The 17,931-nt window shown below is 56.9% G+C and overlaps 1 protein-coding gene across 4 annotated transcripts in view; it reads right to left on the bottom strand.

Moving 5' to 3' along the window:
- The window catches only part of KIDINS220 (kinase D interacting substrate 220), a 43,094-nt gene that overhangs the window by 12,951 nt on the left and 12,212 nt on the right, over positions 1–17,931 (bottom strand). For all 4 annotated transcript variants that reach the window (XM_045581224.1, XM_045581225.1, XM_036436496.2 and 1 more), the window contains exons 8-21: positions 16,479–16,676; positions 16,182–16,280; positions 15,922–16,020; positions 15,094–15,192; positions 14,196–14,373; positions 13,370–13,534; positions 12,586–12,931; positions 10,925–11,076; positions 10,490–10,779; positions 9,829–9,969; positions 8,878–9,118; positions 7,241–7,329; positions 6,172–6,316; positions 4,644–4,806 (exon numbers count right to left, since the gene is read on the bottom strand). In XM_045581224.1, coding sequence (XP_045437180.1) covers positions 4,644–4,806; positions 6,172–6,316; positions 7,241–7,329; positions 8,878–9,118; positions 9,829–9,969; positions 10,490–10,779; positions 10,925–11,076; positions 12,586–12,931; positions 13,370–13,534; positions 14,196–14,373; positions 15,094–15,192; positions 15,922–16,020; positions 16,182–16,280; positions 16,479–16,676 — 2,405 coding nt within the window. The remainder of the gene's footprint in view (positions 1–4,643; positions 4,807–6,171; positions 6,317–7,240; positions 7,330–8,877; positions 9,119–9,828; positions 9,970–10,489; positions 10,780–10,924; positions 11,077–12,585; positions 12,932–13,369; positions 13,535–14,195; positions 14,374–15,093; positions 15,193–15,921; positions 16,021–16,181; positions 16,281–16,478; positions 16,677–17,931) is intronic.

Below are 17,931 nucleotides of genomic sequence, written 5' to 3'. Positions count from 1 at the left end.
GAAAAGCATCCGTTCAGGGGAAATCAGCCTCCACCTGATCTCTGAAGCATATTAATGTTTTGGTGAATTCTTCAATAATGAGATTTATTTTTATTTTATTTTTTTTTTAATATATTTTATTGATTTTGTACAGAGAGGAAGGAAGAGAGATATAGAGATAGAAACATCGATGAGAGAGAGTCATCAACCAGCTGCCTCTTGCACACCCCCTACTGGGGATATGCCCGCAACCAAGATACATGCCCTTGACTGGAATCGAATCTGGGACCCTTCAGTCCCCAAGCCGACGCTCTATCCATTGAGCCAAACCGGTTTCGGCAATAATGAGATTTATTTTTAAAATGTAAACATGCATAATACTCTTACAGTATTATAAGATAAACTATAAGTCTGCAAGGGTAATGACTTTTTACCCATTAAAATATATATGTTAGAGAAACTGATTTTGCTATTTCCGTTTTCAAACAGCCTTAGTTAATGCACTTGAGTTTCCCATGCTGGAGTTAGAAGCACACACTTTGGAGCATTTAAAACCCCTCCTTTGTTCTGCACTAGCATTAAATACTAAAAATGGCATGGTGACAAGTGTGAGTGAGAATGTATTTTAAAAATCGATTCTACCCTCGGAAGAGCAGAGGAAAGCGACTGAGAAGCGGCTGAGAAGTGGCCTAGGGAAGAACAGCAGCACGTGGCACCCATAAAGGTGGTGTCGAGGCTGGAGCAAGCAGACGCGCCAGCTGTTTCGGGGAGGCATCACAGCTGGGTTCCTACGGTCTCCATCCGAAGCTACTGCAGCCAAGGACACTTTCAGGATTTTGCAAAGAACAGGCCTTCTTCGTAAAAAGATGAAGGCGTCGACAAAGCAGGGGACTCTGGAAAGAAGCATCTGCACTATAAACACGTTAAGGGCAAGCGTGTTTTCGGAGAGAAGATGGAGCAGTAACCACACAGACAGCCATCTAACGAGCGCCGAGTGCCGACAACACCCACACCTACGGGCAGGCACGCTGCCCCGGAGGCAGACAGACACCGATGGCCTGCAGAAGCCGTGCGGGGAATGAGCATCTGTAGAGCCTAAACCACGGGGGAACCGTCAGTACAGGACATGCCTGGTGCCAAAAGCAGAGAACTTTTCACAAATCTAACATCTCACGCTGTTCCAGTTCACACTGTAAGTCCACATGCAGAGAAACAAACTGGTGCATAATCGGGGCCACAGCCGGGGCTGGGGGTCAGGTAACAATCGCCCGGAACACAAGGGAGCAGGAGGTGGTGAGTGAGTGAGTGAGAGCTGGAGGCGGGAGGTGCCGAGAAGCGACAGAGTTAAGCTTAGAACTCCGCTGAGCACCAGGCAGAAACACCATGATGCGATGTTCTGTTGTGAAAATATCTCCAAGTATGGAAACCGCACTGCTTAGATAATTTAAAACACCAAGCTCCCGACTGGCGTCGCTCAGCCTGAGCACCAAAGGGCTGCAGATTCCATTCCCGGCCCTGGTTGGGGGATGTGGGAGGCAACTGATTCTTTCTACCTACCTACCTACCTACCCACCTCTCTCTTCCCCCACTCTCCCTGTCCCTCCCTCCCTTCCACTCTTCCTGAAAAGTCAATGGAAAAAATATCCCCAGGTGAGGATTAACAAAAATATAAAACAAACAAATGAACAAATAAATAAAGATACTGGGTTTGATATAAAGGCTTCTATAATGTCTGTTCAATGAAATGAAAGATGGCTCCCGTCCCCAGGCTCTCTGGGAACGCATCTGACTGTGTTTAGAAATGAGTCTGCAGCATGCAAATTAAGGCTGGCATCATCCTTATCACAAAACTGTTCTGACCACAGCATCCTGCAGGACTTCTCAAGCAGTGTCAAAACAAAAATGTTAAACGTTATCTTCATGAAAACGCTTAACGTTGATCTTTTCAAAACCTCTATCAATGCTTTCTAGAAAATATGAGAAATAAAGTTTTATAGCTAAAATATTTCAGTGGCTGTCTAAAACATTATAATAAAAAGAAGACAGAAGATCTTAATCTACAGTTTTAATTTTACTCCCTTTCTTCTTACTAAATATATGTTAACAAAAAAACACCCCTCAAATGATCTAGACAAAAGCTTTTAGCTCAACACATAATTGCAAGGAAATTACAATAATTGTACCAATTAAAATAATCTTGAATGAACAGTATGTCATCTTAATGTTCCAATGGTTTATAGAGGGATCTACTTAATTAGCTGAAATTGCTTTTCAGTGTTATATCAAATGTCATTTGTTAAAAGTTGAACAATTTAGAAAATAATTTAACAAAGCAATTTTACCAAACACTAAGAGCCAACATTTTCTTTTTCAGAGAATAAAGCAAGCAGCTGTGTCATCAAATTGCTATAAAAGTAAATGAGGCTTTTTATAGATTAAAAAAATTTTACTACTAGCGTTAAAAACACTATTTTCTGATTGTTTTTACCAAGTCAGATTTCTTTAATAAAATAAATGAATATCAATTATATACTGCTGCTTTTTGTCTGCTGTAAATAAAACTTTTTCTTATTTAAAGGACAATGGCATCAAAGAACTCAACTCCAGCTAATTAGAAAGTCATCGATATTATTCTAACATATTCCAACATGATTTTTCAATATGTTGATCAAATTCTCTTCCCATAGTTTTTCATTCAAATCATCTTAAATTTAGTTCTTTTGAGTCAAGTTCTTCATGAATTCTCCAAGATATTTACTACATTGTATTTTCTCTTCCTTAAAGTATCTACAAATCATTATTAAGTATTAGTAGGTATATAAGACATCTATTTCTTTCTTTTTTTTAATATATATTATTGATTTTTTACAGAGAGGAAGAGAGAGGGATAGTTAGAAACATTGATCAGCTGCCTAATGCACACCCCTGACTGGGGATTTGCCCACAACCAAGATACATGCCCTTGATCGGAATCGAACCTGTGACCCTTCAGTCTGCAGGCCAACGCTCTATCCACTGAGCCACACTGGTTTTGGTGTGGACATCTATTTCTTAAAAGAAAAAAAAAAGGGGGGGGGCATTTCAAAATCACCCTGAACCCAACCCGTCCACAGGCGGCAAGCCCACCGCGGGCTGAGGGCTACAGGATAAGTAAGTGGCAAACAGTCTCCCCACCTCATTATGCCTCCAATATCAATATTCTCCATTTACTTGAACAAAATTCCCCTATAAAAATTCACTACATGTTTTCCTTGTAGAATAAAGATACTTCCTAAAAGCATTTCTTTGGCAAGTGTTCTTTTCACAGAATGAAAAAAGTACTATTCTCTTTGAATATAAATAATACATCTCTCTGTCCTAAAGACATATTTTAATTAAAAATGTCATTTTTGGGAAATGTCCTTGAACGTTAGGATGTCACAGAGCTTGACGTGCTCAGATGAAAATCAGGGTGGGAGCTTTCAGAGGGCAGGCAATCCTCCATCGGCAAGGACAGCAATTTCAGCGAAAGTTTTCTGTCCCTGAAAGAACCGGTAGCCTATCCTGACCACACGTCCTGATTGGCTGATCTGATCCCGACCACACGTCCTGATTGGCTGGCTGAGCCCCAAGTGGCTGCTTCCTCCAGTGGTTTCTGAAGTGCAAATGTGCTTTACCTCCTGGCAGAACACAAACTCCTGGATGCTCCATTGTGAGAACAGAGGATGCCTGTGTGACAGACCTCAAAGGGTCCACCTCAGGGCATCAGGTGCTGCTCACATCTGTCCCCCACCCCGCACCCCCTCCTGGGCCCCAAACACAGAAGGCGAAGCTCAGTAAGAGCTCACACTGAGCCCACACCAAGTGAAGAAAATGACTGAATGTAAAAGAACAGTAAGTTCCTTTATTACTTAACTAGAGGCCCGGTGCACAAAATTCATGCACTTGGGGGGGTTCCCTCAGCCTGGCCTGTGCCCTCTCGAAGTCCGGGAGCCCTCAGGCGATGTCTGACGGATGGCTTAGTGAGCCTAAGCTGACATCCTTAGCGCTGCCACGGAGATGGGAGAGGCTCCCACCACCGCCACTGTGCTCGCCAACAGTGAGCCCGGCTTCTGCTGAGCGGCCTCCCCCTGGGAGAGCACACTGACTGCCTGGGGGCAGCTCCTGCATTGAGTGTCTGCCCCCTGGTGGTCAGCGCACATCATAGTGACTGGTCATTCTACCATTCGGTCATCTGCATATTAGCCTTTTCTTATGTAGGACGCAAAGAATCTGCTCCCATCAGTATTCAGAGTTTCTAAAACCCTTCAGATATAAAGCTGAGAAACACTTGTATCAATGACTTGGAAAACGTCACTAGGAATAAAAAGTAAACTGGAAACAAATAACGTCTTAGGCACTGCATTTCATAGATATGAGTACGTAAAGCCACCAGGACTGTTAAGCACACGTTTCTCACATTCGGTGTCAGTGAAAAGGAAGCTATACATGACTGTGATGGGCATACACACGGTGTGAACACAGCTCCTGGAGTAAAGGAATCAGTGAGAATCGTCCACTGAATGTGGACGTGCGCATTTTATACAGAACTCCAGGACTTTGTATTCATTGTGCTCTCCGCCTTAGCTTGTTTCTGAAAAGTCAGCGCAATGTAAAGCCGAGTTAAACGTAGGGAGATTCCATACCTCTCGTAGATGGTCTTCAGGGTCATCTGGTCCGGAATGCCCTCCGTCTCCTCCAAGTACAGGATGAGCCAGGACGTGCGGTACGGCCACTGCTCAGTGAGGTTGATCCAGCTGGCCAGGCGGTCCCAGTTAAAGCTAATCTGATTGGCTCTCAGCAGCCGCCCTTCAAGGAGCACAAGAACATTTGTGAATTAATTGACATGTGATGTCATGCTAAGCAAAACACTGAGCATAGTCACAAATCACTTAACATCCCTAAATCTTTAAAATTTACCACTTACTATACACAACATATTCAAACTAACTAAATGTAAGTCTATATACTAATATGTATAAAAGCCTAAGCAACCATCTGACCGTCTGACCGGTAGCTATGATGTGCACTGACCACCAGGGGGCAGATGCTCAACGCAGACGCTGCAGAGCCTGCGGTGACTTGGCAGCTGCCATTCTCGGGTGATGCACCGGAACCAGAGAGAAGGGAGCCCGATTCCGGGGTGCATCACCCGAGAACTGCCTTCGTGCAATCTGGGACCCCTCGGGGGATGTTTCGGCCCAAACCCCGCAGGCCAGACCAAGGGCCTCTAGTGTGTGTACATATAAATATATACACATAGAGCCTCTGCAGTCCAAAGAGCTCCACGGGAAGCTCCTAGAATCACACAAATTGTTTAGCTGTACCGTGACTTCTGTGACGTCCCCCGGCGCCGCACTGACCCCCCCCCCGCAGCAGCAGCCTCTCAGAACCGCGTGAGACACGCACTGCTCCTGCAGCGGCCCATCCTCCTGCAGTGCCCAGAGCCTGCTGGCCCGGAGCACACAGCGTGCGGTCCTCTCGCTCTCCTAGGGGGAGTGCGCCCCCCTCACTGCTGGGCTGTGGTGCTGATGGGAATGCGGACCGGGTGGCTGTAACTGGCCACAGGACACGCTCTCCCCTAGCCCCGTCTGCTGGGTTCTCTGGGAGCCCCGCTCAGGACTGGGCCCGGGAGAGCTTACGGGGGCAGCCGCCATCCTCAAACTTCTAGCCCACGCCTTGTTCGCTGCCTCGTCATTTATCCCCGCTTTTGTGGGATTCAGAACCGCAGATATTTTTGCTTTTTAATTTTGAACATTATCCGTTTTACTTGATCGTTATCAGTTTATATCCAGTTGTTCCAGCTCAAGTGAATTCCCCCTTCCCCTGTAACTGCTATACAGGCTCCCCTCCCCCCGTTCTCCCTGCCTCACCCCCTCGGCCTCACCCCCGGCCGCCTGCCCAGCCACGCGCACTGCAGCACCGCGGCCGGGCTCCCCCTCCGCGGAAGGGTCTGCGCTGGGCCAGGGCCAGGCCTGCACCTCCCACCAGTTCAACGGGAGGTGAACTCAGAGGTTCCTTCCATTGTCACGTTTTGAAGTAACAGTGCACAGCTGACGGCTGGTTTTTGTTGTCAAACTCGCTTTGGTTTTCCTCCACACCCTAATGCACATAAAACCGGCCTCAGCAACGCTCACACCGGCTCGGTCCCCGGGAGGCAGGGAGAGGGGTCACCTGTCACGGAGACGATGTTGAGGAGCCTCCGCATGGTCTGAGGGCTGATGTCACTGAACCAGTCCTCCGTCACCAGCAGCTTCGTCAGGTCGAAGGACATCTGCCGGGTGACGGTGCGCTGCATCTGCCGCCGGCGGTACGTGTCCTGAGGAACGCAGCGGGCGGGAGGATGAGCTGCCGGAGTCGCTAACACAGGCTTCCGCTCAACAGCGACAAACCTCACCCTGCAGGCCGAGGGCGGGAGCGCACCAGCCGGAGCCACGGGCAGCCACGGCGGCTCAGGCCTTGGAGAGAACATGGCGGCGGCCCCAGGCCCTGGCGGCTGCGAGGGAAGGAGCTTCCTGCCTGAGCAGCCGAGCGAGCTCGGTGCCTCGGAGATGAGATCCCACGCGAGAACATTCCACCAAGGAGCGCGGGGCTTTCAGGGACTCGGAAATAACGAAGCCATAACTCCGTGCTGGGCTTCACGGGCTCCGCGTTTCCCAGGAGTCAGACCCTGCTCGTGACTTAGCCTCATCGCCTGTCACTCTTCACACTAATCAGCATCCACGTTTGCACAGGGTAGAGGCACAAAATGAGAATGTCAAAACGTCACTGAAGACATGTTTAAATGCCCAATATAATGGCAGCAAACGGAAAGCCAAACAAAACCTCACAGAACAGTGCCAGTCGGCGCCAGCCCAACCTCGCCAAGCTCAGCGCTCTGTGCCCAGCGGCCTGCAGTGCCTGCCCCTGCCCCACACGAGGAGTCTGGGGGTGGGCAGGACAGGGGCACCAGTGTGTCGGGAGGGAAGGTCTCCCTCCAGCTGTGGTGCCCCGGGCACCTGGACCGCCGAGGGCTCTGGTCTGGGTCTGGGCGGCGTGGGGCTGAGGACGGCTGGGAGGGACAGGGACTCCTGCGTCAGTCACTGAGCTGTAGGCAGACATGCCCTCAACGCCGCTGGCGGGAAGGCACCAGGGATAACGCAGTGGCGAGCTCGGTGCCCAGTTTACAGAAGGCGGTTCCGTGCCACCGGCTCAGTCTTGTTTGAGGAACAGAACAGCGCGGGCTCACAGAGACGCGTCTTACCCGTCTGTTGAGGGCTGTCTTGCTGCCAAGCTTGGCCATGTCTCCGAGGCTGATCTGGGAGACTCTTCTGTCAGCGTCCTCCTGTGTCCCTGAGGGAGTCCCCGAGAGCGCCGTCAGCAGGTGCTCCGCGCGGGACGCTGAGGGGGAGCGGCCGCCGCAGCCCTTGAGGTGAAGGTGGGCCGCACACAGGGCTGCACACACACAGGGCTGTGCACACTCAGGGCTGTGCACACTCAGGGCTGTGCACACTCAGGGCTGTGCACACTCAGGGCTGTGCACACACAGGGCTGCGCGCACACAGGGCTGCGCGCACACAGGGCTGCGCGCACTCAGGGCTGCGCGCACACAGGGCTGCGCGCACTCAGGGCTGCGCGCACTCAGGGCTGCGCGCACTCAGGGCTGCGCGCACACAGGGCTGCGCGCACACAGGGCTGCGCGCACACAGGGCTGCGCGCACACAGGGCTGCGCGCACTCAGGGCTGCGCGCACTCAGGGCTGCGCGCACACAGGGCTGCGCGCACTCAGGGCTGCGCGCACACAGGGCTGCGCGCACACAGGGCTGTGCACACTCAAGACTCCGCGCACTCAGGGCTGCGCGCACTCATGGCTGCGCGCACACAGGGCTCCGCACTCAGGGCTGCGCACACTCAGGGCTGCGCACACAGGGCTCCGCGCACACAGGGCTCCGCGCACACAGAGCTGCGCGCACACAGGGCTGCACGCACACAGGGCTGCGCACACACAGGGCTCCGCGCACACAGGACTGCACACTCACAGGACTCCGCACACAGGGCTGCGCGCACACAGGGCTGCGCGCACACAGGGCTCCGCGCACACAGGGCTCCGTGCACACAGGGCTGCGCACACTCAGGGCTGTGCACACTCAGGACTCCGTGCACTCAGGGCTGCGCACACTCAGGGCTGCGCGCACACAGGGCTCCGCACACACAGGACTGCACACACACAGGACTCCGCACACAGGGCTGCACGCACTCAGGGCTGCGCACACTCAGGGCTGCGCACACACAGGGCTGTGCACACTCAAGACTCCGCGCACTCAGGGCTGCGCGCACTCATGGCTGCGCGCACACAGGGCTCCGCACTCAGGGCTGCGCACACTCAGGGCTGCGCACACAGGGCTCCGCGCACACAGGGCTCCGCGCACACAGAGCTGCGCGCACACAGGGCTGCACGCACACAGGGCTGCGCACACACAGGGCTCCGCGCACACAGGACTGCACACTCACAGGACTCCGCACACAGGGCTGCGCGCACACAGGGCTGCGCGCACACAGGGCTCCGCGCACACAGGGCTCCGCGCACACAGGGCTGCGCACACTCAGGGCTGTGCACACTCAGGACTCCGTGCACTCAGGGCTGCGCACACTCAGGGCTGCGCGCACACAGGGCTCCGCGCACACAGGGCTGCGCACACTCAGGGCTGTGCACACTCAGGACTCCGTGCACTCAGGGCTGCGCACACTCAGGGCTGCACACACACAGGACTCCGCACACAGGGCTGCGCACACTCAGGACTCCGCACACAGGGCTCCGCACACACAGGACTGCACACACACAGGACTCCGCACACAGGGCTGCACGCACTCAGGACTCCGCGCACTCAGGGCTGCGCGCACCTGTGCTGTCGGGGCAGGGGATGTCCCCGTTGGTGGCGGTGACCAGGTACTTCTTGGCGCCGCTCAGGCCCCGGCTGTTGAGGAACACGGGCAGGTGCACGATGTTGCGCATGTAGTCATGGCCGTTGATGTTGGAGTCGCGCAGCACGCTGTTGAGGTTCTGGTTGATGGCCTTGATGATGATGTGCGGGTCGCTCGCAAAGATGGCGATGAAGGGCCCTTTGGAGAACAGCACCCGGACCTGCGGGAGGAGGAACGTGGACGCACAAACTAAGTCACCAGCCCACAGACAAGTGCTCCCTCTGGTGACTGGGTATTTCTTAAAACTGTTTTTCAGCCCCAGCCAGTGTGGCCCAGCGGATAGAGTGTCTGCCTGCAAACTGAGAGGTCCTGGGTTCGATTCCGGACAAGGGCACAGGCCTGGGTTGCAGCCCGATTCCCAGTAGGGAGGGTGTAGGATGCAGCCGATCAGTGATTCTCTCTCCTCACTGATGTTTCTCTCGATCCCTTATCACTCCCTTCTGAAATCGATAAAAAAATTTTAAAAACTGTTTTTTGTCCAAGCATTACTCTGTCTGAACACCGCTGCTACTGAAGTCTCCATCCGGTTTGCACCATCGGGCAGTGACGCCCCCGGGACGCTGTGGCCTGAGGCGAGGGGCTCAGCACGCGGGAGGCGCTCGGGAACACGCGAGAGGCACGGGCTCCGGTCTCAGCCGGCCCAGGCTGTGGCTCAGCACGCACCTCAGAGGCGCGGTGTGCGACTTCCACAAACACGGCGGACTGTGCGCTGCTCCTCTCAGCCCCACGTCTGCACACACGCTGCGCCCGCGGGACCACCAGCCCCCCACTCCCCCCTCACTCCGCCAGCACCTTCCCGCATCTACACCTGTCTACCAGCATGCACCCGCTGTTCCTGCACGACGACGGTTATTTCCATTTCAAACGCACCGTGTCCAGCATCTGCAGCACTTTGTCCTGCTCGCAGGCGTCCAGCCCGTCGATGATGACCACCAGCCGGGTCTGGTTCTGCGTGAAGCTGTCGATGGTCTTGGCCATCCTGGCCATCAGCTCCACCTCGCACTTGAGAACCTGCAGAGACAGACAGGCAGGTGCGCTGAGGGCGGTGCGTTCCGAGCGCCTCACAGAAGCCCCCGCGGAGGACACAGCGGCTCCCTCAGCCTCAGGCCCTGGCCCCGGAGCGAGGCCCCGCCCAGGAGGCCCGGACAGCCTGTGAGGAGGGATTGTCAGGCTGAGTGGCTGCTGCCCAGATCACGCTCCGCAGGCCTCGGAGTGAAAACCTCAGTGACCCGCCCAGCGGCTCCTGACGGGACATGCCCTCGGTGCCCGCTCCGCCGGCCCAGCTGCTGGCCCACAGGCCGAGGCCCGCGCCACGAGGAGGAGGGACACCGTGAAGGCACCCGTTCGCCCGCTCCTGTGGTTTCTAGTTACAAAGCCGCGCTCGTTACCACCAGGCCCTCCCCGGGGAAACCGGGGCGGGAGCCGGAGCCACACAGCGCGGGCCCGGGAGCGCACCCCGCGGCCCGAGGACAGGCCCGGCCGCACACGGCCGTCCCCCGCGCCCGCGCCCGGCCCCCACCGCCCGGCGCACCTTCATGAAGCCCTCGCTCTTCAGCTTGTGCAGCCGCGAGGCCGCACTGTGCAGCCGCTTCCGCTGCGAGTTGAGCAGCGAGTCCAGCACCTGCCACCAGGTGCGGCAGTTGAGCAGCAGGGCCAGCCCCACGACGGCGGCGATGGCGATGAGGACGGCGTTCACCGTCAGGTGCTTCGCGTCCACTCGGAAGATGGCCAGGAGCGTGACGCCCGCCACCACGCAGCCCAGCACGAACAGGAAGATGACGAAGGACGGGAGGCAGCACGTCTTCTTCCACTTCCTCTTACCTGCGAGACAGCGGCGGGCTGACGGCCTCACGCCGAGACCCGCACGCCCCGCCGGCACAGGGAGCCGGGGGCTCTGAGGGCGGCTTCCCGCTGCCTCCCTTCCCGGCCCCACGCAAGGCAGCGCCAGCAGCAGGAGGCAGCCTACCCTGCGAGTCCTCCGTCTTGAACACTCGGAAAAGCCTGGTCGCCAAGAAGCCAAACTCCCTCTCGCACGCGTCCGAGAGGGTGGCGATCATCTCCGCCATGGACGTCTCCCCGCCGACGCTGGACAGGCGGTTGTAGTCCGTGAACAGGAACCTGCGGGAAGAAGCCCGTCTCAGTCCCCAGACCCTGCGCGCTCGAGGCCTGGGTCAGGCCCTGACCGGTCCTCACGCCTCTCCCGGGCGGCTGTCTATGAATCCAAGGAGGGAAAGAACCAGAAACTCGGCGTCTCCCGCTCCCAGCACCTCACGCACTTCTCTGTGGAGACAATTCAAATGGAGCGCAGCCACGCTGCAGGGGCAGCTCTGACAGGAAGCAGAGGGGACGGGCTGGAGAGCCCAGCCAGGGCTGCCCGCACACGTGTGGCAGGTCTCCTGGGCAACGAGAAGGCGGCCCCACATCAGGATGCAGAGCTGCACTTCCAGAAGGCTCCTAAGCACCAACCGGGAGACCAGAGCCAGCGGAAACGTCGTCCCTGGGAATTTAATGCCATTGGAAACGCAGGCTTTACCATGTCTCACTTACAGCTAAACCTCGACCAGAGACTTAAAAACAAGCCATAACAGATTCCATCGGCGCTGCTCTGAGGAACGGGGGTTGCTGCGTGTTAATGCCTGGTGAGCAGCATGTGCACCCCCCGCCCCGCCCCGCCCCGCCCTCCCCCAGGAACGCTCCTCCCCCAGCAGACAAGCCCGCTGCGCGCCGCCTGGGCCCCCTCACCCACCGCGCCCTGCGCCCGCTGAGGCTGGGTGCGGTGACCTAACTTGTCAAAATAACACCCTCTGTTAGTTTAGAATGTTTTCTTTCCTGAAAAACATTTCCCCAGTTACTTCATTCTACTCTCCACGTTTCCTTTCCGACTTTTACATCCTTCCCTTGTACATAAACCGTGGCGTATGGCTCCCTTTCTCTCATGTCACAGCCGCGGTAGTTGGTGGCTTTGGCCTGTTTGTGTTCATCTACGACTGCACGTTGCTATCTCACAGTCACAGGGACTCCTTCCTCAGTGCTCACTGAGTGCTCCTGCTCATTTCCACTGATTCCTCCTGCTTCAGCCGTTTCCACTGCTTCCCTGCAGCCCCGCCCTGTGCCTGCGCCCCCGCCCGCCTGTGCCCCTCACCCTGCGCCCCCTCCCATCTATGCCCCCTCCCGCCTGCGCCCCCTCCCACCTGTTCTCACCCTCCTGCACTGTCTCCCCAGAGCTTCCCACCTGCCATTACTAACAACCAGACAGGCAGGGGGCACGTGCCCACAGGTGCGGACCGAGCAGCGGAGGGAGCAGAGCGAGCTGCCCGGGTCACAGCCAGCACAGGAGGCCCCGCGCCCGCCCGGGGCCACACCCTCTCCACGAGTGTCCCCCGGAGGGCAGGCGTCACGGGAGAATGGGCACACACATGAAGCCTGCCAAACCCAAGTTCAGCAGGCTTCCTCAGGGCAGGCGCTCTGACTGGGTGTGCAAAGGAGATGGACATGGCGTGTTCCCTGTCCCGGACCGGGGCAGGCGCTGGTCTCACTGCTCGTGGGAAAGTCCCAGGGCCCACGTTCCGGAAGCGAGCCGGGAGAGACGGCGCCTCGCCGTGCCCCGTCCGGGTCGCAGGGACTCACCGCACGGGCAGGGCCTTGGTGGTCTGCTCCGGCAGCTCGGGCGGGTTCACGAACATCAGCTTGAGGAGCAGCTCCAGGTAGCCGATGTGCCGGGCCAGCCTGGTGCTGAGCGCCCAGGCCCAGTTCCAGCTCTCGCCTTCCCTCCGGCCGCCGAAGTAAATGACGGTGAAGAAGATGTACAGCAGGGCCAGGCCGCTCAGCGCCACGGCCACGCCGAGGGTCAGGTCCACGGTGAAGGCGAACAGCAGGCCCAGGCCCCCGCACAGCAGCAGCGTCAGGAACACCACCAGCCACGAGAACTGGAAGAGCGGCTCGATCTGCTGCCCCGCGAACGTCTTCATCTCATCTGGAGGGGGGCAGACCGCGTTAGTCCCGCTTTAGGCACCAGCTCCTCGCTCCACATCTACACACCTACCAGCCCCTCTGCCTCCCGGGGGAGACGCACATCCCTGTCAGGCGCTTCCTCGGTCACGGTGTTGTCGTGTTTGTGTTTTGTGGTTTGTATTATACCAGCAACAACTGCTGTCTCCGGATGTGAATGGAAAACCACTCATACTCTGCTGTGTCTTCACAAGTAACACCTCATCCACTCCTCCCTGAACCCTCCTCAGCCCTCTCCTGCCAGCCACATTTGAGAGTCACAGTTCCTAAAGGTGTGCTGAGCCCAGGGGAGCGCAAATAACTCATTCTTCCTAGCAAGCTGCACAGGTGCCCGCACACAAAACTCTTCACAAAACTGACACGGCCCGCGAGAGCCTCGCCGTGCACGGACGGGAACACTGACCCTCCAGCTTCCTGAGCAGGAAGGACTTGCCGCTGCCCCACTGCGCGTACAGCCCCACGCAGATGGGCGGCTGCATGGTCGGCTCGCTGAGGATGTCCGCCAGCGCACTGCTGTACAGGTCGTAGCCCAGCATGTCGCCGTCCGTCTCCGTGGGCGACAGGTGTCCTGTAAGGATAAACACCAGGGCCTTACGTGAGAGAGATGTTAGAAGGAAGCATCACTTGGTATCTATCGTTTATTTAATCAGTAAAAACCCATTTTAAATGGTTAGACCTGTGTAAAGACAGGTTCCGATGCTCTTAAATTAATGCCACGTTTTATAGACCTCAGGATGCCTGCTGAGTGTAGGACGCAGCATGATCCTGTACAACCAGGAGAGGAAAAACGCTCCCACTTGTGGCGCAATGCGGAATTCCTGCCCCGACGCCGCCAGGCGCACCCAGTCTGAGATGCGGAGTGCGGAGCACGGTGCGCCCGGGACAAACGTGTGTGACAAACATGTGTGTGACAAACATGTGTGTGACAGCTGCACACGTCGAGCGGCTCCGCCCACCGGAGACACCCGGCCCCCGGACTGACAGGCATCAGCTCTCCCCAGGCTCACCCATCACTTTAAGGCACTTCTCATCAAAACCCAAGAGAATATTTTAAAAACAGAAAAGCAAAGACATGTGGAAGTAGGTAAGAAACAATGTTAAAGACTACGAAAAGCAGCTGTCCGTGAAGTTACCGTAATTAACACATCACAGAACCCGCCCAGGATGCTAACACAAACACTTTTCAAACCAGTGCCCCAATGCCGGCCGCAGGGACCACCCGCACTCACTGGCCCCGAAGATCTGTGTCAGGATGCTCTTCTGGTGGCTGCAGTCGATGTTGTAGGGCGTCTCGCCCGCCTTGTTGGGCCGGTAGAGCAGCCGGCCGTCCTTGGGGTTCCTCAGGAGCATCTCCGCCAGCTTCCGGCTCCTCCCGCGGATGGCGATGTGCAGGGGAGTGTCTCCTTTCTGCGGGGGAGCGGGAGGCGCCCAGAGGAACAGCCCTCACCTTCCAAAAACCACTGCCAAGGCCGCCTGCGCCCTGCCCAGACCCAGCGCGGGAACTTCCCGCTCTTGCCCCCACCCCCCAAAATGGTGTGTCCCCCTTCTCCTCCGCGGGGTCACGAGGAAAAGCAGCAGCTCCTCCTGCCCCCCCCCCCCCCGGACCTGCCTGTCTCCTCCGCGGGGGGAGGGGGTCACAAGGAAGCAGAGGCTCCTCCTGCCCCCCCACCCCCGCCCCGTACGGTCTGCCCCCCTTCTCCTCCGCCGCTGGGGTCACAAGCAAAGCAGCAGCTCCCCCCACCCCCCAAGGGACCACTCCCGCCCCAGGCGAGTAACCACCCCGCACCCGGCATTTCTGTCCACGGGTGCCAGCCGCTTCCTCAGCTAGTGTCCACTGCTTCACCCCTGCTCCTGTCTGTCTCCCCACACCCCTGCTGCCGCCCGTCCGCCATGAGCAGGGAGCACGGCGGCGAGGTGAGGGGAACCCCTCCCTCCGGGACGCCAGGCCGCCTTCTCCGAGACTTCCTCTCCGGGCCCTGGAGTCTGCCCCCACGGCCTCCTGGCCCGCAGCCTGGGGCCCGCCAGGAAGCTGTCCGCCTGGCATCACCCCCCCACCCCCCAGGTGCCTCACAGGCGATCTCTTCCGCACACGCCCACCAGCTGCCGCCCCCCAGCCCCCGCGCTCACCCTGTCCACGGCAGACACCTTGGCCCCCTTGTCCAGCAGCAGCTCCACCACCTCGATGTTCCGCATCTTGGTGGCCTTTATCAGCGGCGTCTCGCCGTCCTGCGGGCACAGAGGAAGGGGTCACCGGACAGCTCCCTCCTACGTGGGAAGGTCACATCACACATCTGTAGGAGCTCCGTCATGGGACTCCGGCAGCACTCTACATTAATGTTCCCCAGGAAACAGCCGTAAAAACCAGCACGTGCTCTGCCTGTCACAACCAGTCTTCCGTGTCAGGATAACCCGCTGTCACTCGGCCGCGTGTGCGATGGGCCCGTTACTGCCCGCACTGCGGCCGACTTTCCCTTCCTCCCCGAAGTCAGGGAAAATGTGTCAAAGAGAAGAACGGAGGTCAGGGACCTTCCGCCCTGGGCGGAGGGCGGCATCTCTGCCTCAGAAAGGTGCCGTCCGCCCGGAGACGAATGGCCGTGTCAATAAGAGTTCTCACATGTCACTCAGCTGAGGCGCTCCGTGCCACGGTCTCGCCTGGTGTGAGTGACAGCCCGCAGCGCCCGCTCTGGCAGCCATGCCCGCTCGCAGGGCCTCGGAGGACATGTGTGTGCCCCACACGCGGGCAGGAGCCAATTCTGGGGGACGACTGTCCCCGCTGACTCTGCGTTTTCTGGACGTATTTAACTAACGCCAGAAACACTGCGCCTTCCTGTGACACACAACCCGACGGGATCACAGCCCTCCTCAAAGCCGGGTGAGAGTCCCTGGTGACATCAGTGTCCTTCCAGCGTCAAGCACGCAGGCCTGACGGGCTGGCGGGGGCGGAGGCCGGCCTACCTTGGTGCATATTTCCGTGTCGGGATTGCACTGCAGGATGTCTCTCACCATGGTCGCGTTTCCTTTCTCCACAGCCCAGTACAGAGCAGTTTTATTGTCCTATGGATACAAAGTCAGTGATCGCTGATTGCGAGACACATGCTTTTCATGCTACTGCACACATGAGGAACCTTCCTGCCGGACAGCAGTGGGAGGCGCACCCACAGCGTGGCGGGAAGCATGGGACCCTCGCCGCCCCCCGCCCCCGCGGCCGCACGCACCTGCCCCCGGATGTCGATGTCGGCGTACTTCTGGAGCAGCGCGCGGACGATCTCCACGTGGCCGCCTCTGACGGCGCCGATCAGCACGGTGTCCCCGCTCTGCAGACAGGACCACGGGGGGTGAGGCGGCGGGCACGCTGAGGTTAGGTCAGCACGTACAGCACGCCGCCCCTGCAGAGGCCTCTCTCTGCGGGAGGGCTCGGAGGAACTGACGGCCACGCCCAGAGGGAGCCCCGGAGCAGGCGGCGGCTCAGGGGTGAGGCGGGAGGCCCCTCGCGTGCCGGCGCCGGCGCCTACCCTGTCGGGGATGTTCACGTAGGTGCCGGCGTCCAGCAGGTCCTGCACGATGTCCGTGTGGCCCTCCTTGGACGCGATCATCAGCGCGGTGTTCCCGTCCTTGTCCGTCAGGTTCACGTTGGGGTTCCTCTTCAAGATCTCCTTCACGGACTGGGTGTAGCCGCCTTTCACAGCCACGATGAGGGCGGTCATGGAGTTCTAAGCAGAAACCCGCCGAGAAGTGAGTGTCTCCCAGAAAACGTGATTCTGCCACAGGAACACACCCGTGTTTCCAGAAGGTGGCCTAACGGCTGTTTCTGACAACAAAGCGTCAACAGAAATAACCACGTGCCAGGAGGCGTGCTTCCTGCTTTGGGAAAAAGCTCGTCCTCCGAGCCCACAGGATCCCATTCAGTCAGCGCCCTCAGTGGGACCGGCCGCGGCCGTCCACCGTGAACACACTCTCCCACAGGCGATGGAGAGAGCACAGCTGGCAGGATGACCCACAGTGAAACACGTTCTAAACTAAATCATCCCAATAAGGCCTCTCCGACTTCAAACGAAGAACTGTTTATAACAAAATCTACGGGGGGAAAACTGACAACAAAGACTGAATAACTACAGACTATTTCTTTAAAAGTATATTCTTCCTTTTTACAGAGATCTAGAAAGCCCATTCTCAAAGACTCTGATTCTAGAGCACATGTGTCAAACACAAGGCCCGCGGGCCAAATCCGTCCCGCCAGGCCTTGCAGTGTGGCCCTCACAGCGCTGTCATCACTGCACTCCGCTGCATTTCCATCACAATGACAGTTTATGACTGTTCAGTAAACCATTCGGCCCGCGATTTAGGCTGGATTTTAGATTTTGGCCCCTTCTCTGATTTAGTTCGACACCCCTATTCTAGAGGTTCTAAAAAAAACTGCACATCTTGCCGAAACCGGTTTGGCTCAGTGGTAGAGTGTCGGTCTGAGGACTGAAAGGTCCCGGGTTCGATTCCGGTCAAGGGCATGTACCTTGGTTGTGGGCACATCCCCGATAGGGGGTGTGCAAGAGGCAGCTGGTCAATGTTTCTCTCTCATCGACATTTCTAGCTCTCTATCCCTCTCTCCTCCTCTCTGTAAAAAATCAATAAAATATATTAAAAACAAAAAACAAAAAGTTAAAAAAGAAAACAAAAAAAACAACAAAAACTGCACATCTAGTTTATAACAGGAAATCACCAACACACATTTTATGGGCATTAGCAGCAGATCCTTCAGAGCAAAACTCACAAAATATCTGTAATGTAACCTCTGATCAGCCTCACAGAAAGGACGCTGGTGCCGGAGCCGGTGTGGCTCAGTGGATAGAGCGTCGGCCTGCGGACTGAAGGGTCCCAGGTTCGATTCCGGGCAAGGGCATGTACCTTGGTTGCAGGCACATCTCCGGTAGGGGGTGTGCAAGAGGCAGCTGGTCGATGTTTCTCTCTCAT

This window comes from Pipistrellus kuhlii, unplaced genomic scaffold, assembly GCF_014108245.1.
Source record: "Pipistrellus kuhlii isolate mPipKuh1 unplaced genomic scaffold, mPipKuh1.p scaffold_m20_p_139, whole genome shotgun sequence".
Classification (NCBI taxonomy): domain Eukaryota; kingdom Metazoa; phylum Chordata; class Mammalia; order Chiroptera; family Vespertilionidae; genus Pipistrellus; species Pipistrellus kuhlii.
Note: the sequence above shows the minus strand (reverse complement) of the source record. Positions and strands in the feature narration are given on the sequence as shown.